The sequence below is a fragment of the Apium graveolens genome, chromosome 6 (assembly GCF_009905375.1).
Source record: "Apium graveolens cultivar Ventura chromosome 6, ASM990537v1, whole genome shotgun sequence".
Classification (NCBI taxonomy): domain Eukaryota; kingdom Viridiplantae; phylum Streptophyta; class Magnoliopsida; order Apiales; family Apiaceae; genus Apium; species Apium graveolens.
The window spans coordinates 292,440,733-292,468,726 of record NC_133652.1 but is presented as its reverse complement, the minus strand read 5'-3'; the positions used below and the strand labels follow the sequence as shown (position 1 = coordinate 292,468,726).

Genomic DNA, 27,994 nt, shown 5'->3' with positions numbered 1-27,994 from the left:
TATTCACACAAAACTTCACTATCTTAGTAGGTGAGTTGCTGAACCTCTATGTCTTTTTTCACGGGGATAAACCTCAATTACGCAATTGAGTTTTTCATGTATAGATTCAGTACTTTTTCGGGTGTTCCGGTCATCTGCTTCTTCAAGATTACCTGGTTTTTATCAGTCCATCAAGAGTCGTTTACTTTCTTCAGTGTTGTAAAGAAGGGAAAACTTGTCATTGGATTTAGAGATGAACCTCTCCTAAATTACACTCTTTAGTTTCTCTATGTTCTTAATGAAAGATGAAGGTTACATAACCAGGAATCTTATCAACATTGGCCTCGATTCCCCACTCAGAGACGTGGCCCAAGAATTTTCAGATCCTACCTCAAAGGCACGCCTTGTAGGATTTAACATCATCTTGTGGTGTTTTGGCATTTCAAATACCTCTCGAAGGTGTTTCATGTATTCTGCATTGTCTAGACTCTTAAATCTATTATACCGCAGACTCTCATTGTCTTTCAATAAAGATGTTCAAAAACTTTTACTTTCTAACCTTTGGTAGGTGACATCTGCTTTCTCAAAATAAAAGCAGCAAAAGTATACATAATATTACAAAGTTAGTGATGAGTGGTACCTAAGGAATGTCGTCCTTATAATCAACTTATTGTTTTATGGTTTCTCACCTGCCAAGGGCGAAAATTCCTCTTCGTTTTCCTCACCATACTTCAGTTACCAATATTAAGTTCATATGTAACCAACTTAAGATCAAATCTAGGCTAATCATCTGACATTTATGCAAACACATTGCTACTTTTTCGTAAGAAAGCAATAAATTTCTCCCTCAAGGGTTCTTGAAGTGAGGCTCAAAGAAGAGTAACCTTATTTGGTTTTTTCATATTTCAAAAGGATAAGAATCATATTCGCTGTTGGATTTCCTCATTGCTCGTCAGTCTTTCGGAATTTCATGTCTTCTATTGGGAGGACCTGCCCCCGATTCAATTGGGCCTTTAATCGTGGAAACGTTTATAAAATGAAAGTCAGGAATCAGCGATTCCCATTTTCCAATAAACTTTCAAAATTTCATATCATAGTGTGACGATCATCGGGTCTTCATGGAGGAATTTCAACCCTTCCGAATCGAAATCATCAAAATTAGTGGCAATTTCCACTGTCGCTCCTTATAGTGTACTACCTTTCAGGCATAAGCTTTCATTGAGCTTTTTGAAGTCCCAACGGTCGTTAATCTTATAAAGATCATATTGATAAGTGGCCCTCGAGACTGCGTGTTTTCCTGGAGTATATTGATTTCCCCTCTTATTCTTTATGAAATTTGATTCTATTACTTTCTTCACTATCTTGGTGAACCTGTTCGGTATTCCTTTATGGATTAGGAAATCAATTTTATTTTTTAGCTGACGGTAATCGTCGATGTCCTTTTCATGAAATTTTGAATACAAATTATTGTTCCTCCTTTCATGGTTTACGCGTAGTGGCTTTAGCCATCAACCATCTTCATCTTTTCATGTTTATCAAGATTCGGCTTCTTGGAGCATTAAAATGTGCATACTTGGTGAACTTTGGTTCTCTGTTGTTTTTTCTAGGGGTAGAGTCTCCATTAGGGATACTTATCCTTAGCATCATACTTTTGATCCTCATTTTATTTCTAGTTATTATCTCCATCGCCTCCTATCAGGGGTCAAATTCTTCTTCATGTTGTTTATTTTTACCTTCCCACTGTTGCAACTTGTGTATACTTTTCATATTGGTTTCGGCCAATGATAACTTAAAAGTTAACATCTCAGGCTCCTTGATGGACTATCATTGACATCATATCATTCAAGTATATGGTGATCAGGGATTTTCTTTGAATCGATCTAGGTCATACAAGGATTATTTTTATCCTTCTTTCATGTTCTTGGGGGATGCAAAATAGCTCATGCACTTTTGCACCATTATCGAGTCATGCCCCCCCCCCCCGGGGTTTAAGAAAACGTTATGCACTTTATAAAATCGTGCATCGGCTGTTGTAGTTAAGAGTTTGAAAACTTTCTTGCGTGGTTATCTGGATTAATGAATCCATTATACGCGGGGTACCTTCAGCTTCTCTGAAATATAGGTTTTCATAGTTTCTCTCGTAGAGAGATATGTTGGATCATTCAGAACCTCACGGGGCATCAAATCTTTGGGATCACCCCTTGAAATTTCGGTCTTCCTTCTTCATTGAAGGCCGTTAAAACCAACTAAATTGGGGAATCGACCCCCGGGGCTCCATGCTTTCCAAAATTTGCAAGTAGTCGAGTTTGTTGTTACCTTTTCAGGTTTCTTTTCCTCCATTAAATCACGAGTTTGATGAGATGAAAATTCTCTCTTCATCATTCTAAGATTTTAGCCCTTGAGGCCCTCGAGGCTTGGGACATCTTCCTTCGGTCAGTCACTTCCTGGACGTCACCTTTTTGGAGTGGCATCCTTATCATTTCAGATTTCGTCATCCTCTGTATAGGGACTGGAATAATCACAAATTTGGTCATTGATGAGTTTCAATCCTTTAATATAAGGGGGTGTATAGACTTTGCACGGTTAATGTGGAATTTCGCTTCCTTGGTTATAATCTTTGAATCCATATCCTGGATCATTCATAGTTCGGGAAAGGAGAACATTGGCAGAAAAATGTGAGCCTTGAGGCATGCTGGAGATAAAGGCTCAACTACTATATGAAGTTGGGGATTTGACCCTTGAACTTGAGGATTCTATCTTTTGAATTTGGGGATCTTAAATTGTCCCTTCGGGTTACGATCGAGTTTTTACCTTACGCATCTCCAAACTTGTTAAATATTGTTTATGTGCTCCTCAGGAGCTCAAATTCTTTTTCGAACTGGTTTGAGGAATCAGCCCTTCGTGCCCTCGAGATTGAGAACATATTCTGACATCGGGCTATTTGCTTAGTCGTCTCCTTCTTGGCTCAGTATCCTTACCAGATGGACGATCACTATCCCAGGTATTGGGGCAAAAGAAATTTCAGACTCTTTTACGAATGGGGCTCAACTCTTGCAAATACCGGGACTCGTACCCTTAGTGCGGTTTACTCCAATCAAGTGGGTTAGCATTCCTCCTAGACGAAAAATAATTATTACCATCTGAAATACGATTGGGGATTCTTCCCTTGGTTTTACATTCCTTGAGACTGGAGATCGGTCCATAGAATTAGCTTTCGGGTCACAGGGAATCCCATTATTATGGGACCAGCTTCTTGGTTTTGTGATTGAGAGTTGTGGTACTTCAATGGTGGAAGCGACAACTTGAGTTGTGGCTGGTAGATCTTGATCGCTTTATGATTCAAGATCTTTTTTGGGGTTTCGGGATGTGTGCTTCATGAGCACAGATCCTCTTATTTATAATTTGGGTATTCGCCTCTTCACATCTTTGGGGCTAAAAATACCCTTTGGCAACAGGTTTCTTGCTCGGCTTCATATAACTTACTTAGGGCTGTCAGTTTGACTTAGTCTTCGTCCCTGAGAGATTAGTCCCTCATATATTGAGGTTTGACTGTGGTGGAATCTCAATGTTGGATGCGATGTTGCGCATCGCAACTGGCGGTTTTCTCGGTGCTTCTTCGTGCTTTCATGGTTGTCGTCCCTTTCCCAAAGATGGCGTCAAATGTTATAAATAAAAAATATGGATTTCTTTATTATGCGTATTTAATGTTAGGGTTTGATAAGTTTCGAAGTTTAATGGCTGCGCTTGTGTTTCGTGGCTTGAATCTACCCTCACAAGATGCATTCGTACCTTGGTGTATGCCAATGATCAAGCCAAAACGTAGTTCTTGGTGATACTTACCCTCGGGATATGGTGGCGAGAGCTCACCAAGGGCGTATTGACTTTCATGTCCTTCGAGGACTGAGTCTAAAACGTCATTCTACGTAATGGCCTCGTGACTTGTAGGATGCCTTCACGACTTTGTGACTTGTGGAGCTCTTGTCCAAAACGTTTCCTCGAAATTGAGGGGGTAAGACCCTTTATATAGACGTTGAGAGTTGAGGAATTAGGATATAATTGGGTGACTTGGTGGGCAAGTCTTCACCTCTGACTGGACTTTGGAGTCTCAGAAAGCAAGAATTAGTTTCCTTCTGAATTCAGGTTGCTTGGAGGCTACTTCTTGTATGAGTAGTTATTTATTTGAATACATTTATTGAGCTGTTTAATTAACTCATTTATTAATTACGAAATTAATAAATAATTATGGGTTTGAGCCTCATTAATTGTGTTTTTCCCTTTGACCAAATCAAATCTAATTAATGTGACATTAACTCGTAATTAGGGTCATTTTTATTTTCTATCATTGATAAAAAAACACTCTTTAGACTTTTTTCGTTGATTTTACATGGACTTGGCTATTATTTTATATCATTGTTATTCCCAAAATCTCACGTGACCTCGATTTGAGGTCATAAAAACATTAGGTTCAATGGACATAAATTATGACATGTTTGACTCAAGGATTCAAGATTTTAAAGGTACTCACACTAAGATGCGGAGTCCTCCGTGGAGCAGTAGCTGACTATAGGTTCAACAGCTTGTTAATGGACATTTATGGTCATGCAGGTGCTGTTAGATATCGGCAGGAGTCCTGGATGTGAAATATTGTTGTTCTCGTCCGTCTGTTTTGTCCTAATTTCAAATAATTTTAGAGAAAATAATATAGTTTTGCAACCGTTCACTATAAACGGGCCCTCAAACCTTTGAAATATCATGGTTTCGAAAAATGTGCCATGTGATTTAAAGTTTCAATCAGTTATGATTTCTCTTTCTAAAAATCACCGATTTTATCAATTATTTATCCAATTAATTATTCCAAAACCTATGTCGATTCATTTTTATAATCCGATTAATTATAACACTTTTTGCTTAAATTAATATATTTAATTTAATAAATTAATTATTTCTTTATTTTATTAAAAAATCCGATTAATCACCGATAATCCAATTAATCATTGAAAGGTTACTTTACCGAACAATGCCGATTTCTGTTTTTTAAAAAATGGCTACAGCATGTATTCAAAATTTTAATATTTTAAAATGACACATGATGTGACTTTATTTGTGAGACTCATATTTATACATGAGAGGTCTATATCATTCATAAGAAAATAATCAATATTATAATAATAACTTCAAATTTTAAAACCGTTTTGAAATATTTTTGGGACCCTATCATTTCTTTTCCGAAACATGCCCACGCCACGTTATCCTTTTTTATCTCAAAATTTTATACTTTTTTTTATAGTTATCTCAAAAAAATTCTATTTCTACATAATTTTTTATAGAAATTTTCTATTTCTATAAATAAATGTTCAAGTTACTTGATTACTAATATTAATTTAAGGAATTAAAAAGCCGAAAATAGCATAAAACGTCATAGTAGAGAATGCATATACTATGGTATACAACTACAAAAAGTATATGTAAGATTGTGATCAAAATCAGCATCGGGTTTCGTCTTTCTTAATTGGATTTTAATTAGAATAGTATCTCGAATTTGTAATTTTGGAAAATTACAGAGATCATGAATATTTTCTCCAAAATTTTCATCAAAGGCTGATGTATTAAGCCGATAACTAAGTTTCTTAATAATAGAATGGACCAAACATGCATACATATATGCGTACCTAAATTAAAACCTATCACGTATATTACATATCATTTAATAAAAAAAATGAGAAATAAATTTGGAATATCTATTGCTACTCCCGATTTTTTTCTTAAAAATATGGTAAAATTTATGACATATTTTAATTCATAGGAGAATGCATATACAATTAAATCTCGATTAAGTAATAATCGTTAAAGTTATAATCTCATTAAAATAATATTTTTCTCCGGTCCCAACATAATAAACACAATATATTTCAATAATCTTGCAAAAATAATATTTTTTTCTCGTTACCAAACCCTATTATTTTAAAAATACGTGAGTTCCTATCTTATTGTTAAACAAAAATATACGCAACGATTTTGGAAACGATCTAATGGCCTGTTTGGGAACGCGGATTTCATTTGAAATTCTGGATTTGATCAAATATTCTGTTTGGAAATTTGGATTTAGATTTTATTTGAAATTCAAAATATTCAAATATTAGTATAAACATGAGGATTTGAAATGACAATTCAAATCCCGTAATTTGAAATCAATCATTTGGAATGTAATGCAGCTTTCCAAACGGCCACTAATATTATTCTTTTAATTATAATTTCATGCCCGACAAATGGATACGCATCAGCATCTAATCACAGGATTAACAAGGCAACAACTATTGACCTGTAAAAGAAGATCGACGTCGCAAAACGCTACTGTCGTGGTCCTCTTCTAGACTGTTCCTATAAATTGTAACTAGTCTACTACGACTACAACAATTTATTATTATGTTTTTGTTCTTTTTTATTTAGAATTACTAAAATTGTACATACGAAAAATTGACATCTTTTGGTTCCATTTATCAAATATCATTTTAGTGAGCATCTTAACATTTTGACAAATTTGATTTACTTGGTGAATATTTTATAAAAAAACATGATTTGTCCTATTTGTCCATATAATATTGATGCTTGTTATTAAATATTCAATAATCAGGAATACTTGATAAGCACTTATATATTGTTTTGTTTCGCCCTTGATGGAGATTTATTAAAATATATACTAGCTAGATTAGTTCTCGGCCAGATTTTCGGTTATATTTTAATAATTTTTTGAAAAAATATTTTAAAGTAGCGTAATTTGAATATATATTAATACAATATTTTTAAAACATAATAATGAGAATAAAAAAAATTATAAATATAGAAATTTAGAAAATAATATTATCCAAAGTACAAATATTAAATATTAACTTTTTATTAAATATAAAAACATAATAATTAATATCTGTGTAAATAAAATTAATTTGAAAATTTACCAAAAATACTATTTTTTTTGTAAAATTATTTGCGATTTTACTAACTTCTGAAAAGATTTGCAAAAACAGTATATTATAATGAAAATATTTACAAAAATACGATAATACATAATAGGTTGCAATTTAGTGTAAATTGTGTAACTGTTTTATGTTGCATTTCGGGTTGCGTTTTATGTTGTATCTTAGGTTGCAAATATGTTTGCAATTTACAGAATGTATTTTTACATTTTTTTATAATTTCTAATTGGAAACGGGGTTGCAAAAATGGTTGCACGTATTTTTGCAAATATTTTTAAAAAGTGATAGTCTTTTCACAAAAATTTTGTAAAACCTGGGTATTTATGAAAAAAATTCCAATTAATTTTGAATAAGATCAAATTAGTGAAGGAAAGGGAATAATTGAAAAGTATCAATTTAAGAATATAAAAACGAGGAATAAAGAGAATGTGAAATGATTAACAAAGAGAATTAGTGGAGGTAATAAACGAAGAGAGAGAGATTTGAAAAAAGTAAATTAGGAGGAGAGGATTGTTAGTTGATGATGACATCATCAAATTAATGAGAGTTTGGCACGTGGGATTTGGTGATGTAAGTTCTTAAAGGAGAGTTTGACACATTAGCTATAACGATGTAAGTTGTACTTTATTTTTAGTATAGCATAGATTTGTAATATGACTCTATTATTTGAAAAAGAAAATTCTATACCTTGTAAGACATGATATAATATAACTGGACTGTTGAAAAGTATAATATCCTGTTGGGGTCTTCCCTTACCGTCTTAAGGTTTTAGATTGACTGATTACTTAACATGATATCAGAGCTCTATTTAGGGAGAGACATGAGTTCAATTCCTCCCACACTCCATTTATTTAATCGTAAGATACGTTTCACTACGATTGACAATGACAAATACAAGTTGAACAATATAAGATTCCATTGGGTCCTTCCTCTACCACCTTAAGATTTTATAATGACCGGTTACTTAACCAACCGAGAACTGTAATCCCATCTCATCCAAATTTTTAAAATTTTCCTTTTACGTATGTATCTCTTAATTCTTTAATTTTCAAAATTTTAGGGAAAATAAATATTAAAAGATAAAAATTGACCATATATATTCTACTTTTTGACACCATCTTCACATCTTATCTAAGTAATTGGATCGGACGAAGGTAATAGCGTAGGAGAAAAATTATGCATCACTTGCTCATGCTTCAGTAATTGGTGCTTTGTTTATGGGGTTGTTTGGTATGTCATTTATATTACGGGTTAAATATCAAAGTAGTCATTGAAGTGGAGTCAATATATCAATATTTTCATCAAAGTTAACGCGTCTCAATCGCACCACTTTAGTACTGAGTAACGGCTATCCTGTTAGTTTGACTCTTTGGCTGGACGAAAAACGTCACAGTGCTGCATTGGATGTTGTTTACATTGGATGTTGTTTGACAGCTGAGTTGGGGAGACGTGGCATGCCACATGAATATGGATCTCATATAACAAAGAAATAAGAAAACATAATGCACAGATTTCAAATAACATCAACCGATTTGGGGATGCAAAACCCTAACCCTCAAGGCGTTTACTCAGTTCATCTAATCGGCCGCTTCATAGGCACGAAATTCATAGTTGCTACCTCTAATTAGCTAAGATTCGTCATTAACTAATAGGTACACACTCGTACCTTTCTCTATTAACACACACACACATATATATATATATATATATATGTTGTGCAAGACATGCCTGTATTATAACAAGACTAAGTCACATTGACAACCCAAAAATTTAGTTGTATGATAGTCTAAATCTGTATTTTTTATTGTATTACTTGAGTCTGTAAAAATGTTAAAGATCAGACTGGAGTATTTTTTTTATGAACAGTCTCAAGCCTAAGAATAAACCCTGAAAGAAGATCAACAAGATCATGCCTCAGAGAAAAGGTGAAGAAGTTTGGAGTTGAATAAATCTGTTTTAGAAAAAATGTTCTAAGTCAAGATATCTACAAGTCACAGATCAAGTCATATAGATAAGTCATTCGAGAACTCCAGAATGACTTATCGAGAAGTCAAAAATGACTTATAGAGAAGTCTCATAGATATCGACAAGTCAAATGAAGATATGAAGATTGGAGTTATCGACAAGTCAATTTCTCATTAGAGATCTCAGATATATCGACAAGTCAAAATTCATATAGAGATCTCAGAGATATCGACAAGTCATTTTTGCATATAGAGAACTTAGAGATATCGACAAGTCAAATGAAGATATGAAGATTGGAGATATCGACAAGTCAATTTATCATTAGAGATTTCAGAGACATCGATAAGTCAATTTCTCATTAGAGATCTCAGATATTACGACAAGTCAAAATGCATATAGAGATCTCAGATATATCAACAAGTCATTTCTACATGCAAATTTTTGGAGATCTCGACAAGCCAAGTTCACTTATAGAGAACTCAGAGACCTCGACAAGTCAAAGACACTTATAGAGAACTCAGAGATCTCGATAAACCATTATACTTATCGAGATGTCAGTTCTCTATAGAACAAACTGGAGATCTCGATATGAACCTCAAGTACAGAATGCAGACAAGTTAAAGATTCAAGATTACTAATCAACAAACGATCTAATCACTTAGATTGAAAAGTCTACAAAAGCAGTTTGAAGAGTGCAATATCAAGGGCCAAGATTAACTGACAAAGGAAGGTCACAGACCTACAAGATTCACAAGGATTCACTAAGCCAGAATTGGAAAGCCTTAGAGATAACTTAAAGTGGGGTTTAGTACATCTTATTGCATGCTGTGTAAACCCGTGGTTACTACTCTATAAAGTAAACACTGGTCCTTTGTTTTTAAGCGTAACAAACATATCTAGATTTTCTTGTACTCTCTCAAGATATAAGCTGAGTTCTTTACTTACAAAGAACCTAAGATTTGTAGTAAGACAACTTGATTTTAATACAAAATTAAGTGAGTTTTAAAATATTGTGTTTGCTGTCTTATTTCTGCTAACATAATATAATTGCATTTCTTATCTGCTTTATTCACACATCCATAAAAGTTTGAAATGGCTAACAATATCCAACACACATTCACCCCCTGTGTTGTATTCAATATCTAACAATATATAAATATATATATATATCAATATATATATATATATATGTGTGTGTGTGTGTGTGTGTTTGATTGGTGTGTTCTTTGAAGAGTCATTTAACCTAAATATTTTTATATTTATGCACCTTTGTTCGTATATGTTTAGTTAATATATTTGTTGATTTTAAGCTACAGTATGAAGTCATTCGTAACTATTTATGGGTACCACCACCGTTATTTGATTCATTTTTCTAAAGTAAAATATGAAGATGGACCAGTTAAGGTAATACCGAATTGTGACACTGATATATTTTGGTTTAGAGATTTGGATAATTTTGCTAAGGATTATGAATATGACCCCTTTGACTTGGTGTATTTTCAAGATGGTATGTTTATTGAGGAGGGTGCAAAATTAGTGTATGATGATAACAATGTAAGGGAAATGGTAGACATTCACATGTCCTTCAATATAATTGATTTATATGTTGACCACTACTCGTTAGATGAGGTAATTAACTCACCACAAAAGGGTAATTTGAATGTGAGTAAAAACGTTGAGGTAGGTAGGGAAGATGATTAAATAGGCGGGAAATATTATGAGTTTAATGATGATCCAAATAATAGTATTGAAACTGAGACTGAGAGTAAAGGTTCTGAGAAGGCTGATGACGATGACATCTTTGTTGATAGTGACGAGGAATTTGTAGAATATAGGGAGAATGAAATGAGAGTTATAAAAAAGATGTGTAAGCGTGCGAATGTTGGAAGTGAAGAAAACCCTTTAGGGTTTACGCTTAGTGATGAGTCAAATTTTGGTTCAACAAAATTGAGGTCTAAGTACGCATCAAGTGAAGATGAGAATAATAAGATTAGGTATATAGGTCCTCCAAATCCTAAAAAAATGAAGGAGAAGTGCAGGGTTGAAGCATGGGGAGGACAATAATGGTATTAACTGGCAAGTTGCGATAAAATTTGCTAGCAGTAAAGAATTTAGGGACACGGCTAGGGAGTATTAAGTCAAAGAGAGAAGAAGGGTTTCAATTTGTCACAAATGACCTCAAAGATGTCAAGCGTGTTATGAGGCAGGGTGCAAGTTTTATATATAGTGCAACAAAGATAATAATAGTAAGAATTGCACAATCAAAACTGTTTCTTGAACATAACTGCACAAATCCATATACAAATAAGCTTGCTATTGTGACTAACCTGTGTGAAGTGTATGGTGATATGATTAGAAAAAATCCACAGTGGAGAGTTAAGGACATGGATGAGACAATTAATAAGGAATTGGATATTGAGGTGCCAATAAATAAGGTCCCTAGGATTAGAAATGCAGCTTTAGAGGGTGTGGCTGAAGCCCTTAAGAAGCATTATCCAGGTTAAGAGATTTTGCACATGAGATCTTAAAAAGCAACAAAAAATAGAGTTCCGAATTATAATAACAAGTTTGAATGATAATGACTCAAATAAATTCAAGAGGATATATGTATGTTATCATGCTATGAAGGACAGGTGAAAGGATGGTTGCAGACCTATTATAGGCCTTGTTGATTGTTTCTTTAAAAAAGTATGTGGGGAAATTGTTGTCTACTGTTGGAAGGGATGGGAACAGATGTTCCCCATTGTATATGTAGTGGTAGAAAGTGAGAATACAGACTTATGGAGGTGGTTTACTGAGTAGCTTAGTGAGGATCTGAACTTTGGGAATTGTGCAGGGTTCACTGTGATTAGTGATCAACAGAAAGGCCAACTGATATATCCAAGGATAAAAAGAGGTTGGATTTGTTGGTTACTAAGTCAAGGAATTGGAGTGGTTCATAGGATGGTCAACGGAAGTATGGAGTTAAACAAGGAACTAGAGTTGTGATAGTTGATCTTGAGGCCAAGTCATGCTGCTGCAGGGTGTTTGACCTCACTGTAGTTCCTTGTCAGTATGCAATTGTTGTAATATATGACATGATGCGCCAAGTAAATGACTATGTCTCAGATTTTTATAAGAGAAGCAAGTACTTGGCCTCTTATCAGCATTCATTGGAGGCCATTAATGAAAAAGAGGCCATTAATGGCTCGAGAAGTGGTAGTCCACGAAGGAGGCGCGATACGGGGGCATCATCAAGCCATGGCCAAAGCGAGGGAAAGTCTAAGGACTATTTGTTGAAGAAGGGATGCTACGTGTGTAAGGGTTCACACATGATGGTGAAGTTTCTAAAGTTGGGGTCACTGAGTGTGATGATCCAACGGGAGGAGGAAGAGCTAAGGAGGTTGTCGACCTTGGAATGGGCGGAGTCGCCACCTTTAAAACCAAGGGTGGAATACCTTGGGAGTAAGAGGATTGTTGATGATGATTGACCCTCAACAAAGATGGAGCAAGAATGCCAAGCTAATAAGGGGGACAAGGCGGCCAGAGAAGATGCCAAAGGCTATATAACCAAGGGTAATCCAAAGTATCCTAAGGGGAAAAGAGCCAAGGATAAGGGTCATGTGTTGCAGGGCAAAGTGGGGCACCATGCCGATGTTATCGAACCATTTCAACAAAAGTTGGGCACACGAGTTGGGTATGAGTCACCACAAATATCTCATACAAAAGTCGAGGTCGATGCGAAGTGAAGAAAATATTTGGTGAGCGGCTAGTAAAAATCAAGGGATTGACACTAAGTACACAATAATTTGTGAGGTGAAAGGGTGTAGCACCGAGTTAGGCGACGAGGGTGTTGGAGCCAAACTTGGAGCAACACCAAGAGGCGTTGAAGTGTTATTGGGAGGCGACAACGTCGACAAATTCAGTGGGGGAGAGTGTCACGCCCTATCAAAATTTAACCTCTTAATGCGTGGAAGAATCTAGAGAAGATCAGAATGTATGAAAGACTCTAAAATATAGCGAAATATTATAGAGATCTCTAGAAGGCTGTTATAACGGAAGAAAGAAAGATCATAATAAACATAAAGAAAGAACTCATAAAATAGGCAATAGAGAAAAGTTTTATTAATTTTGAGGATACAGATTACAACATACGTTTAGGTTATGAACTAGAGAGTTTATATAGTACTCTTAGACGGTTATAGAAAAGCCCATAAAATAGGCCAAACACATCGATTTAAGGCATATTATAACAAAGGCACTAGGGAATTCATGAAGAATCTAGAAGATAACGGAACGTTGTAGAGTTTCGTGGAATCTTCCGGAACTTTCAAGAGCTTAGGAGCTTTATAGAGATTTTTTATGTGTACTTGTGTATATTCTACTAAAATAATGTATAGATACGTAGCAGAATTATCTAGAATCATGCGAAATGTACATGTTCTAGAATTATCTTCAAGTGGTGGAGGAACCCTATAAAAGGGCGAGACCCCTCACTTGGAGTGGCATATAGGAAATTATGTGAGTGCAAGATAAAGTAAGAGCATTCAAATGTGAGGCATTCGTGATTATCTTGTGAGGGAAGTGCTAAGTTTTATAATACTAGCAAGAGACTAGTGTGGATCAACGGGATCTAACTATTGTAATATTGGGTTACTAATAAAGAAGGATCTTTGTTAGTAAGTTTGTGTTTGTCCAATCTTATCATTTATCTTATATTTGTTGTATAAGTGCTCAGGTGACATTTGGTTTAAGGTTGGTGTAGTAGTTCGTTTGGTGGGCAACAAGTGCTAGATGTCGGCACAATTGGCTTAGAAAGGGGAGGAATTCTAAGGCCGTGACATATAGCTATCTTTAGTCCTAAATATAAGATCACCTATTTATTTATACATTTATAAGATCAAGTATATCTATGCATTGAAGTAGATTTTTTTATTTTGGTCTTATGTTATAACTATAAGGCCCACTATAACTATTCATTGGACTTGCTCTAAGCACTAACACCATGACTCGAACATGGACGGCATCTTTTCCGTCCCTTTGAATTTGACGCCATCCCCTTAATAGCACCAATTTAGCTAATATTATAATATAAGGTCCCACCATATTAGAAATTCCCTTATAATGAAAACTATAAATAAAAATAAAAAAATTCTAAATCACATCGAGATATAGTACATATTTGATATAACACATATGATATGCAAATTGATCGTCTGGAAAGGAGAAAAATATTGTGAATTTAGATTTAAAAAAACTCACCGATTAACGAAAAAATCAAATTAGAAACAGAGGGGATTAACTGAAGTTCAATGTGCAAGTGTGTATTTTTAATGATGTATTGTACAATTAGAGTATAGTTTTCCCCAAATTTTGGATATGGCCTCTAAACAAGCCCACATTAGATTTTCTCAAAATTGGGCCAATGCGACTGAGTTGTAGAGAGTTAGGACTCCAGCCCACCTCACATAATATAAAATATTTAGGCTCAGCCTAATGAAGACATTAGAGATGGAAGAAAATCCTAACGACATACATAAAATCAAGGAAAGCGTGGTAAGAGCTCTGGCCCATTATGCCAAAAAGGAGTTCCGACCCACTGCTCTAGCAATGATTCTTGTTCACCTCTCTTAGGGGTACGGGTTCACCTTTTTAAGGGATTCCGTCCCACCCCTCTAGCAGGGGTTGTAGCTTACCTCTCTAAGGGGTACGTGCTCACCTCTCTAAGAGATTGGAGCCTACTTTTATATAAGAGATTTAGGATCAATTCAGGCTCTCCTCTCATTCATGGGTTCGAGCTCTCCTCTCAATCATGGGTTCGACTCTCCTCTCACTCATGGGTACAGGTTCACCTCTCACTCATGAATTAGGGCTCTCTATGCTAGCAAATTCAGGCTTCTTCATTAGCAAATATACCGGTTCTTCTCTCTCTTTTTGCTAGAAGAGGTTCGGGCTCTCTTCGCTAGAAAATATTCGGGCTCTCACATCTCTAAAGAATTCGGGCTCTCTATTCTAGCAGAGATTCAGAATCTCTTCACTAGTAGAGATTCAAGCTCTTCTCTCTCGATGCTAGCAGAGATTCCGACCATCCTTTTTTTTCCCTGCCAAAGATTTAGGCTCTCTTCGCTAGCAGAGATTCAGACTTTCTTTGCTAGTAGAGATTCAAAATCTCCCTCTCTCAGAGATTCGGGATCTCATCTCTCTTCAATATTTGGGCTCTCCTCTCTCTAAGGGATTCGGGCTCTCATCTCTAGCAGAGAAACGATCTCTCCTCTCTCTCATGGATTTAGAAGGTGGAAGGAACCCACGACACTTAGACTATTATGAAGACTTAAAGTGAGATGAGATGTCAGCCGACTCACATCATGAAAACATATACATTAAAATGAGGAAAAATGAAGTGAGGGAAGGCCCCACCATAAGGGCCGGTGCGAGCCGAGAAGACCATGTCGGCTCGCATAACCCATTTTTTATTATAATATGGATAATGAGTCATATATAACTGGGCCATTTATAAGTTTCGAGGCTGAAACAGAATATATCTACAATCATGGAAAGAAATACAGAGATGCCGCGAGATTATAGGGAAACGTGTGGGCCGGTTGAGATTTACGTGATTAATTGGCTTAAGGCTTGATTTATAGATATGTTTAGGTTGTATGAGCTTAAAATCCCTAACCCTCATCGTATGACTTATTTTCCAACAATTACATAAGACTTGATCCTTATAAATAGGGTACATATGCACCATATCAGATTATGTGATTATATGAATTGACACTCAGACAAAGAGTAAGAGAAAGAACCCACTATTTATTCATTTCTTAAGGAGTCATCATGTAAGACTAGCCACCACCACAAATAACCTTATGGCACTACCAAATACCATCCCAAATCTTTATTTCGGCCACGAACCTGTAAAATAATGGTGTACCAAATTACCCCCTACAACAAGGACTATAAGATTGAATTAAATCAATGCTCTCTTTAGTTCCTAGTTTTCTTTTTATGGCGAGGTTTTATTTGATAATCTCTCTCTATATATAGTATATATATGTGTGTGAATGAGTAAAAGTAAATGAAAAAGTTATATTATAAAATCGATGATTTCAAGGGGTTGATAATAATTCATGAATTATAATTCTTTTTTTGATTTTAATTATATACGAATTTAAACAGAATTGATTAAAATTTTTAAAGAGCCTCAATGATTTGATGGAGCTTTTTCAGAAATAAATTAAAATCTCGTGGTTTAGAGAGATGTTAAACAATTAAAAATACACTAGAAAATTTATCAAAATCTACCAATTTATGAAAGAAAACAAATTTTTGGACTTTTGAATAGTATAAGATTTTACTGAATTTTTTAAAATCCAAATTAAATGAAACAAGATTTTAATGGATTTTTAACATTTAGATTAAATAACCCAAGATTTTAATGAATGTTTTATAATCCAAATTAATATTTTCCAGATTTTAAAAAATCTCCTTAAAAGTTTTGATTGATACATTCCCGGAGAGTATACCCTATTTTAATAAATAAATTAATGGAGTATAATTTTAATTATGGGAATAATTAAAATCTAAATCTGCATTTTCTGAAAAGATTGTAAAAAATCATAAGAAATAAATAGGAGACATGCATTGGCTAGACAACTGTTTTTTGACACGCAAGTAACTTGGTCATTTTGTTGATTGCAAAAAGTCCAAAACATTTTTTTCCATATCATTTTTCTGGATTCTTGTATATAAATTCATATTCTTCATTATAGAAATTTCAGACACAATTACAAATAGACAACAACATTGACTTCTAATTCTACTTTGTGTTACACTTTTATTGGGATTTTGATTTGATTTTTCAAACAATATTATCCCACAACAAGAAGAAAAAATAAATCTTGAAATGATCCTAGCCATAATTACAGCCATCTTCATTCTTTAAATACAGTTTAGGAGCCAAAGGCCAGTATTGAAACTTTCAAACACTTGTCCTGATTCAAAGAATCTGGACTAATTTTGATTTTCTATTCTTACTCATCCTCCTAATATTTCTCTAATCATATATACACATTTTTTTAATTTTTTTTCACCAGTTCTCACCAAAATCCAAACTGGGTAATTGTTATCTCAGCCTCTGTTTTCTTTTCATTGTTATAGTATACCTACAATGTTGTCATTTTACTCCTACCTTGTTTTTGATATTTTTGTGCACCAAAGTTCTCATACATCATATGCATGTTATTCACACTGTTCTCACGTTAAAACGTGTTCTCGGGATTTTGAAATATATATATATATATATATATTGGTGTTCTTTTTACAGAAGATTTTGTCTTTTGTACTTTTTGCAGTTGAAGTTGTGGGAGGTGGAGAATTGGGAATGTGGGCACTCTGTATGGCATCCATGAAAAAGCTTGTATTGACAAAAAAAGGTGGAGAAACAGAGGTGAGAAATAAGAGTTGGATTTTTATAGATTTAATATTACTTTTCGACCTTTATGATTATGAAAAGACAGATTCTGATTTCTTAAAATACCATGTTTGTGTTTTGTTTAATCATGATCATCATTGTTAGGTAGACCAAAGGAGAAGTTATCTGGGATTGTTTATGCCAGTTTAAGTCATTTCAGGCTTTGCTTGCTTTAATAATGATTTTATATTGTTTAGTAGAATTTAAGTTGCTAATGTTGTTTCAAACTCAAGAAAATTAAGTCAAGGTTAATGTGGATAATTCAGTAGTACATAGGTAATCCAAGTAGAAATTTATGAGTTAGTATAGACAGGATGGAAGTTTGCTGGTGTTATAATCTCTGTAGATGTTATCTTATTCTGTTCTTATATACAGAAAGCATAGATTTTTAAACTCGAAGGCATAGAGAGGATTCGAAATCATGAACAAAGAGAGGGGAAAGAGATTAAAGTTTGTAAAAAGAAAGTAAGAAGAATATCTGCATGTTCCTCCTTTTAGTTAGCAGTACTCAGCACCTCACAGCTACTGACTTATGATCGTATAACTCGTACTTGAAAGATTTGATGGATTCCTTTCGATTGATGGTCCATATTAATAAAGGATCATCTGCACTTTGGATGGCTCTGCGCGATGAACATAAATGTTCATTGTTCTTACACCTCATTAAGTTTAGTTTCTGTAACATTAGTAAACAGTGTTTTTTGCTGAAAGAGTCATGATCTACATGATAGTTTAAAGTGTTGGACAAACTTTGTATTTTAGACTAAGTTGTGAATCATTTTGAGACTCTATATGAGTGAGACACATTATGTGTTAGTGGTGTGTATTTATTGGAACGTATTCTTCTCTTCGAGGGGATTCCAACGCATATTAACACGCTCAAAATGAGTAAAAGGTGAATGAGAACTGATGTTCCAAAGTTTTACCTTTTAATATGAAAAGTGGTTTTGTACCACATCGAGAGTAGCACAAACCTATTCCTTAGTTTTTCTTATAAATACCATGTACCACATCGAAAAGAACAACAAGTCCTTTCAAGCCTCTCTTTATAAATAGAGTCTTAGGACACCAGTTTTATTAAGTCGAGGAAATAAGAGTCATCTCTTTCATTCTCGGTCTCTTTAGTCTTAAATTTTTCCAATATTCCGGTGATAGTTCTCGGGCTCAGTTCAAGTTCGCTGAGAGTATATTCGATCTATCGATTATACTAGTATCTCGTTTTATCCTGGGAAGCAGGTCGCTAAACACGGATGGTGCGGGGCGAAACTGCTTTAAGGAGACAGTTTTCTGGACTCGAGATTAAATCCAATCTCTGTTTGTTTTTCTCAAACCCTTCTCTTAATTTATTTGTTAATTCTCATATGCTTATGTGATTTAAGAATTAACAATATTTTTGTGAAGTAGTTATATATTCAATATATATATATAACAATGTCTTTATCGTACAAGATTGCTAACAATCTTAAAGCAGTTTTCTTCAATTTTCATACTTTGTTGTGAGTAGACGCAAAAGTCAATTTGATTGTTTAAATTGGATTTATTTATGGGTATATAATTGGCCATTATTTGCCTCATTAATTAAATTAAATTTAGTGCGTTAATTTCTTTGATCACTTGTTGCCATGTGCTTGAAATTAATATAAATTTGATTTTAAGTGGTGCTTTGTTTAAGCATAACAGGTAGAGGCAAAAGTAAGCACAAAGTTGTTGGATAATTGGTTTCTTATAAGGCTATTGATGCTTTAATGGTTATTGATTTATGATCAACTTATATTCAAGTGGACATATTTGGTGACATCTCTCTCGGGTTGATCATTATAAATTGGTAGATTAAACCCAAATTTATAATTCGTCCATGTTTTCGCTATTAATGGATAGCTTATTATGTTTTGTTAACATGGTGATTGATTTCTTAATTCTGAATTGATTTTGGAATTATTAGTACACTGATACAAGAATCATATATGCTATAGTTTACATGCGTGTTTGCAAGTTCATAACATGATATTGCTATGCAATTAAATGATATGGCTACATAAATGTGACCCTTCATGATGGAACTTGATTATTTGGTGATTAATTTTTTAATCATTGTTGAGTGATGATAAGGTATCAATTATTATTGTTTAATCTTTAATAATGGAGTTATATCACAAACTTGTAATACTGGATAGAATGCAGTAACATGTTTGTTGTTAAATAATGTGACGAGGTGGGCAGCTGAAGTGAACCAGATTTACAATTGCTCAGGATTCTCCACATTAAAAAAACCTAATGGGCCTGGAGTACAGGTTATGGGTCGGCACATAAATTATATTTTTCTGGTTGGATTTTTCCTCCAGTTAAATAGTAATTTCACGTGTTGGTGTCGGTCTGCTGCGGCAGTGACACACGAGCCTATTATAGTGATCCATGTGATACTTAATACGGCGAATATTGATATCAGTATTTATGCTGAACTTCGGAGAGAATCCGAAAAGTTGTTAACCCTAACGCATCAGTTGATCAAGGATCACTGAATGTGGGTTTATTGAAGATTTATGTTCTTCCTTGGGCCTTTTCTGGTTGTACCAGTAGGTGAGCCATAAATGTAGGTTCGTGTGAACCATGTAAATATTTTCGAGAAATTCGGTAATTGAATTTTAATGATAAGAACTACGGGAAGTTCTTTTAACATGATATTAAAATCTTATAGGTTTTAATGAATGACGTAAAACCTGCTCAGATGAGAGGTAGTGACACGATACGTGTTTACTGTCTGGTTAGATAGTAAAACATTTGTCACTCGTACTCGTAGTCGAGTCAATATTGAAGCTAAATAGAGAGATGTGTGCTCTATAAACTCAAGGGTAAATCCAACTTAATACAGATAATTAAGATGGTTGTGAATAAATTTGATGATGAATAATCACTGGGCAAATTCTGTTTGCAACGTGAATATTCATGATGTCGTTGCACCTTACTCGCATTATATAAATGGAGTAGATGCAGGCTTGAGTTGCGCTCTGAGAGAGATGCAAAACGATTGTGATCAGCTCAGACTATCACTGAATTTGAGGATATTAGTTACGAAGGGCTAATCGTTCCTTAAACATGATACCACAGAAGGAAATAATTAAATTTCCTATTAGTTTTGGAATATTTTCTAACATTCTGTAAAATATTAAAATTGTGGGGGTATCTAAAATAGAAAATTATTGAATTTTCTATGAATAGTGGAATGTAATGAAACATTCTTGAAAATAATTGAAATGTGGGGGTATCTCGAAACTTGATACCAATACCTCTGTTGGTAGCATAAGATCCAAAAACAATTGAGATATTTTGGATGGATACATAGACAATGGTTGAGTCTAATAATATCCGATATATGAATCTAATTTTTGAGATTCGTAAGAATACTATTACAGAGTTTAGGAATGCTTATGCGATAAGCTAGTAGATCCTAGTAGATCTGTAATTAAAAGTCATCTAAATGAACTTACGAGTTATTGGATGAATGTGAGGATGAACCTGCAGAGAGCAAAAGACTTGGATAATTGCTAGTCCCGAATGTCTTGATAATTTGCTTGAAGGTGAACTCGTAAATTTAATAGAAGCAATGCGCTTCACGTATAATTTCTTGATAAGTGAATATATCAAGAGAAAATTTGACTATTACTAAGAGTCAATAAATCAAGATTTTCTAGCACGTGTACTAGAAAATGGATTGTGCATGTTCTCTCTATGTCCTTTGTGGGGGAAAGGATGTTAAGAAATAGAGAGAGTGGTTCTGTTTGACAGAATCTTGTTTAAAAAAATATATATAGATCTTCTTACGAGATAGAAGCATTAGGACCCAGATGAATTTTTAAATTGGGAAAATATATCTGGGTCTGAAGGAAGTATAAGGTCAGACTGATACAAAAATATTACAGTCGAAAGTGATGACCTTATATAATTTATGAAATATTCTCGAGTTTTGAGAATAAGGTTCATTAAGATGATACTAAAATTATCGTATTGTGAAATTTAAAAGTGCATCAATGAACATTGAGATGGTCTTTCTAAATAGATATTTGGAGAAATATCTATTTACGTGAACCCGGGGGTTACTCTAGATAAAGTAAGAGTAGAAAATCTGTATTTTCGGTGATCATGTTGAGTGAAACAACATTGACACGAAATAATGGCATATTAAATTTGATATTGCTATGATAAGCAATGGCTTCAAATAAATGACATGGTTGCCATTTTGAGGACGCTCAAAATTGGTTGCTATGTGAATAAGGATTTCCAGTTTAAGGACGATTAAACTCGGTAATGATGTAAACTGAAATTGCTGGTTTTTGGGACGCTAAAAGCTGGTAATATCAATAACAAGTGAAGCCTTAAGTAATAACTAGTAAAGTTATTTCATAAATGTGAAATATGTCAATATGAGATGTCAAACTGATTCAAAATCAGAGAATTGACAAGTGTGCATGTGTTATTTACACATGATATGCAAGTCATAATTGATTGCATGTGAGTGATCTGATCATTACGAGAAGTAATGACAAGAGGATCATCTCTGAAAATCTTGATGAGATTGAAAAGTTTTGATTTGAAGATTACAATCTTCGTGACTTTAAAAGTTTTAGATGATACATGTCACATGTTGGTGATGTGAATTTTGAAGAGGTCAACGAAGCTAAAGTTGTCATAGCTGGAATGGATTTATATATATCCAAGCGTAGATGAACAAGGATCTCTCTAGAAGGATTGCAAGTCTGTTGTACTTTTTAAAATTGTACAAAATTAGACATAGGCTACACAGTTGGTAAACTGGGTAGATGCACGAGTACAATGGAAATTGGTCACTTGGAAGTGATTGCAATGAGATTTAAGGTGTATGATATGTGCTCGTGAGCTTGGACTTCAATACGAAAGATATCTAATTGTACTATGTGAATATAGTATGTAAATTAGATATTTGACTTTAAGAACTTAAAAGTCATTCGAGAATACATTTCACACTTAGCAGTCGTGTCATGGAAATCCTAAACTTAGCTCGATTCATGATGGAATACGAGTCTGGTGCATAAAATAAATGCAGTTAAAAGGCCGAGTAGCCACTTTGTAAGGATATTCCTAAATGACAAGGAAAATGTGTCTTCAATATGCATATATCGTGTAATCAATATGCAAATTGGGAGATCACATTATTGTGTATGAAATGGTATGTCTCACATCTATGATGAGGACATAATACCATTAAACAACTATTCTCAACGAGAATTATCATGATTGACTATGTAAAGTTAAATGATAATGTTTGGATCCACTAACCAGATGGTTAAACTGAGCGAATCTGCTTAAGCCAAGGGAATCTAGTTAGACCGAGAGATAGTTGTCAAATCATCGAGAGGAATGGGCCTTGCCTATTGCTTAACGGCGTCATGGTGGACACCCAACCTTGCTGACTGGAGATCCCAAGAACTTGGTTCAATGGGACAACTAAATCATGATGACCAAATCACTGTGGGGGTAACCCCTGGCCTATTTCTATGATGATGAAACAGTGAGACCCGTAGGGTACGAGGTTAAGCTTTATGCTTTTAATGATCTTTGACGAATACAAGGATTTCAAGTTTGAATACATAATATTCGGTTGGGTAAACGCGGGTTACTCTATAAGATAAAGATCACCTATGTAAGAGAGAAGTATGGCCGCTTCAAAGGAGAATTGCGAGGCACAATTCTTTAGAAACTCTTGCAGAACCAGGACGATGTTCCAGGGCCAAAATGGACATAATCATGAGAACTGAATGAGTCAGGAAAGATATAGTGATGAGTATGTCATCGTTTACACAAACGGTCGAACAGTTCAAGGACATCGCGTCATACTGTCTACCAGTAAAGTCGATATACTTATTCGAGCGAAGGTTCAAGGAGCATTCTCTACCTATCGTATGCTATATCTGACCGCCGGAACTATCACCAAGTCAAGCTCCGCGTCTGTCTGTCTATGTGGTGTCTATGTGGTGCGTGCTACTGGACCATCAATCTCATTTGTGGGGGATTGTTGGACAAACTTTGTATTTTAGACTAAGTTGTGAATCATTTTGAGACTCTATATGAGTGAGACACATTATGTGTTAGTGGTGTGTATTTATTGGAACGTATTCTTCTCTTCGAGGGGATTCCAACGCATATTAACACGCTCAAAATGAGTAAAAGGTGAATGAGAACTGATGTTCCAAAGTTTTACCTTTTAATATGAAAAGTGGTTTTGTACCACATCGAGAGTAGCACAAACCTATTCCTTAGTTTTTCTTATAAATACCATGTACCACATCGAAAAGAACAACAAGTCCTTTCAAGCCTCTCTTTATAAATAGAGTCTTAGGACACCAGTTTTATTAAGTCGAGGAAATAAGAGTCATCTCTTTCATTCTCGGTCTCTTTAGTCTTAAATTTTTCCAATATTCCGGTGATAGTTCTCGGGCTCAGTTCAAGTTCGCTGAGAGTATATTCGATCTATCGATTATACTAGTATCTCGTTTTATCCTGGGAAGCAGGTCGCTAAACACGGATGGTGCGGGGCGAAACTGCTTTAAGGAGACAGTTTTCTGGACTCGAGATTAAATCCAATCTCTGTTTGTTTTTCTCAAACCCTTCTCTTAATTTATTTGTTAATTCTCATATGCTTATGTGATTTAAGAATTAACAATATTTTTGTGAAGTAGTTATATATTCAATATATATATATAACAATGTCTTTATCGTACAAGATTGCTAACATAAAGAAAGGTAGATTCTTGTAGTCAACTTAAGGGTTCCTAAGCTAATATGGCAGCACTTACTATGGATTGTTTATAGCTGACATTAATGAAAACTGTAACTGTCACATGCTTAATCTCTTATCTAAGTTACTCCTTTAGGTCTAATGAATCTGGTATGTTTTAGATCTAGGTTCATTCCCAATCTCACTCTTATGATGTGGCTTCCTCTCTATTTCTTTTTTTTGGTTGACTTTTATGATCTCTGCCTTATATAAGTAACAGCTTATGTATTTGTTTTCATAACCACATACTTCAAACTAGTGTATGTAGTTCAGCAGATAGCAGTTGAACTAAACACCAGCTTCTGTATTGGTTCTTCATTGTATTGAGTTTGTCGAATATATGAGCACCTCGTAAGCTCTTTACTAATCTTGGTAACTGTTGAGACAATATTATATTGAGTTTGTAGGCCTTCTGTACTGTAAAATAATTCGGTGCAGAGGTTGATTTCTTTCCTTTTTTTGAAGTTCTCTTCCGATGAGTAATCGTATAAGTAACAATATGGGAGCAGACAATACAGATAATACAAGTTTGCATTCATTACCTCTTGGTCCAGAAGAATTGCCATATGTTCATAAGGTGGGAGTGCCTCCAAAGCCAAAACTACTAAAGGAAATCACAGATACTCTGAAAGAAACGTTCTTGCCAGATGATCCATTACGTCCATTCAAGAAACAGCCACGAAGGAGGAAGTTAGTCCTTGGCCTTCAAACTGTATTCCCTATCCTTGAATGGGGAAGAGATTACAATCTTTCTAAGTTTAAAGGTGATCTTATTGCGGGGCTTACCATTGCAAGTCTCTGTATTCCTCAGGTAAATAACAACACTGCATGATTTTGAAGTTCTCCATGTTAAACAGTTATTACATTCTTTAACCCTTCATCTATACAGGACATTGGCTACTCGAAACTTGCCCACTTGGATCCACAATTCGGGTTATGTGAGTTCTTCTGTTTCCATCCCTATTTGTCTTTTCAGAGAACCATTCATCATTCTTATGTGTTTATGTTAATATTCCATCACAGATAGTAGCTTCATTCCACCTCTTATATATGCCTTCATGGGTAGTTCAAGAGATATTGCCATAGGACCAGTGGCAGTGGTCTCCCTCTTGCTGGGCACTTTGCTACAAGACGAGATTGATCCTGTTAAGAACAAACTTGAATATCAACGCCTTGCATTCACAGCAACATTCTTCGCTGGTGTCACTCAAGCCACACTTGGTTTTTTCAGGTATAAGAAATTCTAATAACAAAAAGTACTGCAATGAAAGCTATATGCCCCCCAACAATTCTTGCGAGGAACCTTCCATTATATAAGGATTTTTCGTCCATTTCAGATTGGGTTTCTTGATTGACTTCCTATCACATGCTGCCATTGTGGGGTTTATGGCTGGAGCTGCCATTACAATTGCACTTCAACAACTTAAAGGTTTGCTTGGTATCAAGAAATTTACAACAAAGACTGATATTATATCTGTTATGAAATCAGTGTTTGGCGCAGTACATCATGGGGTAAGTGCATTATCTTTTATTCTTATCAAAAATTTGTTATAATCAGCTGTATGTTGGTATAATCAGCTTTTTTTTCTATTATAGTGGAACTGGCAGACAATACTTATTGGAGTATCCTTCCTAGTGTTCCTTTTGTTCGCCAAGTACATCGTAAGAGTCCTTTTTGCTGGTTTTTCCCCTCGTATCACTTATTAAGTTTCTTGTAGCCAAGCTCATTCTTTTATTTGATCAGGGAAAGAAGAACAGGAAGCTATTTTGGATACCTGCAATTGCTCCATTACTTTCTGTCATCATCTCGACCTTCTTTGTGTACATTACCCATGCTGAAAAGGATGGTGTTCAAATTGTATGTAGTAACTGATCAACATCTACAAATGAGTACAGATACCAATTTACACTGCCTTATTTCTGCGGTTAATAAATTTTTCCTCTTGCAGGTAAGACACATCAAGCAAGGTGTTAATCCATCAAGTGTTGATAAAATATATTTTACCGGTGACTATCTTGTCAAAGGTTTTAGGATCGGTGTTGTGGCAGGCATGATAGCTCTTACTGTATGAAAAAACTCTGACACCATCCTAATCTCATTCAGTTCACTAAAGGTCAATTTTAAGTTACTTACTGCAATTTTGCTGGAATATAGGAAGCCGTTGCGATTGGAAGAACATTTGCATCTATGAAAGACTATCAGATAGATGGAAACAAAGAAATGGTAGCACTAGGGACAATGAACATTGTGGGCTCAATGACATCCTGTTATGTCGCTACAGGTTTTCTGATATCGATCCTCTTCTTTACTTTCCTATGGTCTTTCAATTGATTTTTATTATTGATTATAAATGGCTCTACCGTTCTTGCAGGTTCCTTCTCTCGCTCAGCAGTGAACTACATGGCAGGATGTTGTTCTGCAGTCTCCAACATTGTAATGTCGGCTGTTGTACTACTAACTCTGGTAGTAATAACACCATTGTTTTACTACACTCCCAATGCAATCCTTGCCTCCATCATTATATCTGCTGTTCTCGGGCTTATTGACTTGGATGCTGTAGTTCTTATCTGGAAGATCGATAAATTTGATTTTGTTGCTTGCATGGGAGCATTTTTTGGCGTAGTTTTTGCTTCAGTTGAAGTTGGTCTCTTGATTGCGGTAACTGACTGACATCATTTTTCAGCAGATGTTGATCTGCATATCAAAGTTTAATGAATTTGGTTTATGGTTTTTTCAACTTCATCGTTTATATCATAGGTATCTATCTCCTTTGCCAAAATTCTCCTACAAGTGACTAGGCCACGAACAGCAGCACTAGGGAGGATCCCAAGGACTAGTGTTTACCGGAACTTGCAGCAATATCCTGAAGCAACAAGAGTTCCTGGTGTTCTGATAATCAGAGTTGATTCCGCAATTTACTTCTCCAACTCCAACTATATTAAGGAGAGGTATTGCTTCTCTGCATGCTTCTTCTTTAAGTAGTGGTACTGTCAATGTATATTTCAAGGTGTACCTGGAACACATGGTTATATTTGTTTTCTGTTGAAAAACCAAGAATCAAGAATTGTAGCCATAGAATAAACCTCAACGAGACGTGTATACAAACGATATCAATGGCAGTACTTTGATATTTTGCAGGATTCTGAGATGGATACTGGATGAGGAAGAAACACTGGCTGAACATAAACAGCCCGGAATCCAAAGCCTAGTACTTGACATGTCACGTAAACATTTTCTACTCTACTAATATCGTTTGAGCTTGCTCTTACACCATGATAGTTCAGACAAGAATCTGCCATAAAATTTCAATACAATTTGTTCTTCTTTTCTTCTGTTGCAGCTGTTACAGACATTGACACTAGCGGTATTCAAGCCCTAGAAGAACTGTATAGGAGTCTCCAGAAAAAGTCGATTCAGGTAGCAAATTCATGAACAATTGAGTTGCATCGACTTCTGATAACATCCGATCAAATTAACTTATTTTCTTGATTTCTTTGATATAAACAGCTCAATCTAGCAAATCCAGGGCAAGTTGTACATGACAAACTACATGCATCTGAGTTTGCAAACTTGCTCGGAGAAGACAAGATCTTCCTCAGAGTTGCCGATGCAATTGTGATGTGTGCTCCTAAACTCGAGCAAGTTTGAATTTATACATATCCATCTGTAGTTCTGTACCATATATTTTATGATCATCAGTTGATCAATACATTAAACCAGTTGCTTGGTACATGATCCAGGCCCTATCCTTGATGTAACTATATGCCGGAAAAGTCTGTTTTTGTTGAGGAATGCATATGAATTTCAGTCTTACTTTA

General features: G+C 34.9%; 1 protein-coding gene across 2 annotated transcripts; it reads left to right on the top strand.

Moving 5' to 3' along the window:
- Nucleotides 1-16,858: 16,858 nt before the first annotated feature.
- On the top strand, nt 16,859-27,994 carry LOC141668276 (sulfate transporter 1.3-like). Of its 2 annotated transcripts, XM_074475087.1 has the most exons (15): nt 16,859-17,012; nt 17,249-17,343; nt 24,641-24,986; nt 25,065-25,113; nt 25,199-25,406; nt 25,513-25,687; nt 25,772-25,837; nt 25,920-26,033; nt 26,125-26,241; nt 26,331-26,457; nt 26,548-26,834; nt 26,934-27,124; nt 27,315-27,400; nt 27,517-27,593; nt 27,684-27,994. In XM_074475087.1, exons 3-15 carry the CDS (start codon nt 24,651-24,653, stop codon nt 27,822-27,824), a joined length of 1,974 nt encoding a protein of 657 aa, XP_074331188.1. In that variant the 5' UTR covers nt 16,859-17,012; nt 17,249-17,343; nt 24,641-24,650; the 3' UTR covers nt 27,825-27,994. The 2 variants fall into 2 exon arrangements, with proteins under 2 accessions (XP_074331188.1, XP_074331189.1); XM_074475088.1 differs by lacking the exons at nt 16,859-17,012; nt 17,249-17,343 and having other exon boundaries at nt 24,411-24,986.

What these genes read in the sequence shown, in the direction of transcription:
- LOC141668276 (XM_074475087.1), top strand. Translation starts at nt 24,651, where the DNA reads ATGAGTAATCGTATAAGTAACAATATGGGAGCAGACAATACAGATAAT. An exon ending in CAAGTCTCTGTATTCCTCAG is followed by an intron (nt 24,987 to 25,064) that starts GTAAATAACAAC and finishes TCATCTATACAG; the next exon opens with GACATTGGCTACTCGAAACT. An exon ending in GGATCCACAATTCGGGTTAT is followed by an intron (nt 25,114 to 25,198) that starts GTGAGTTCTTCT and finishes ATTCCATCACAG; the next exon opens with ATAGTAGCTTCATTCCACCT.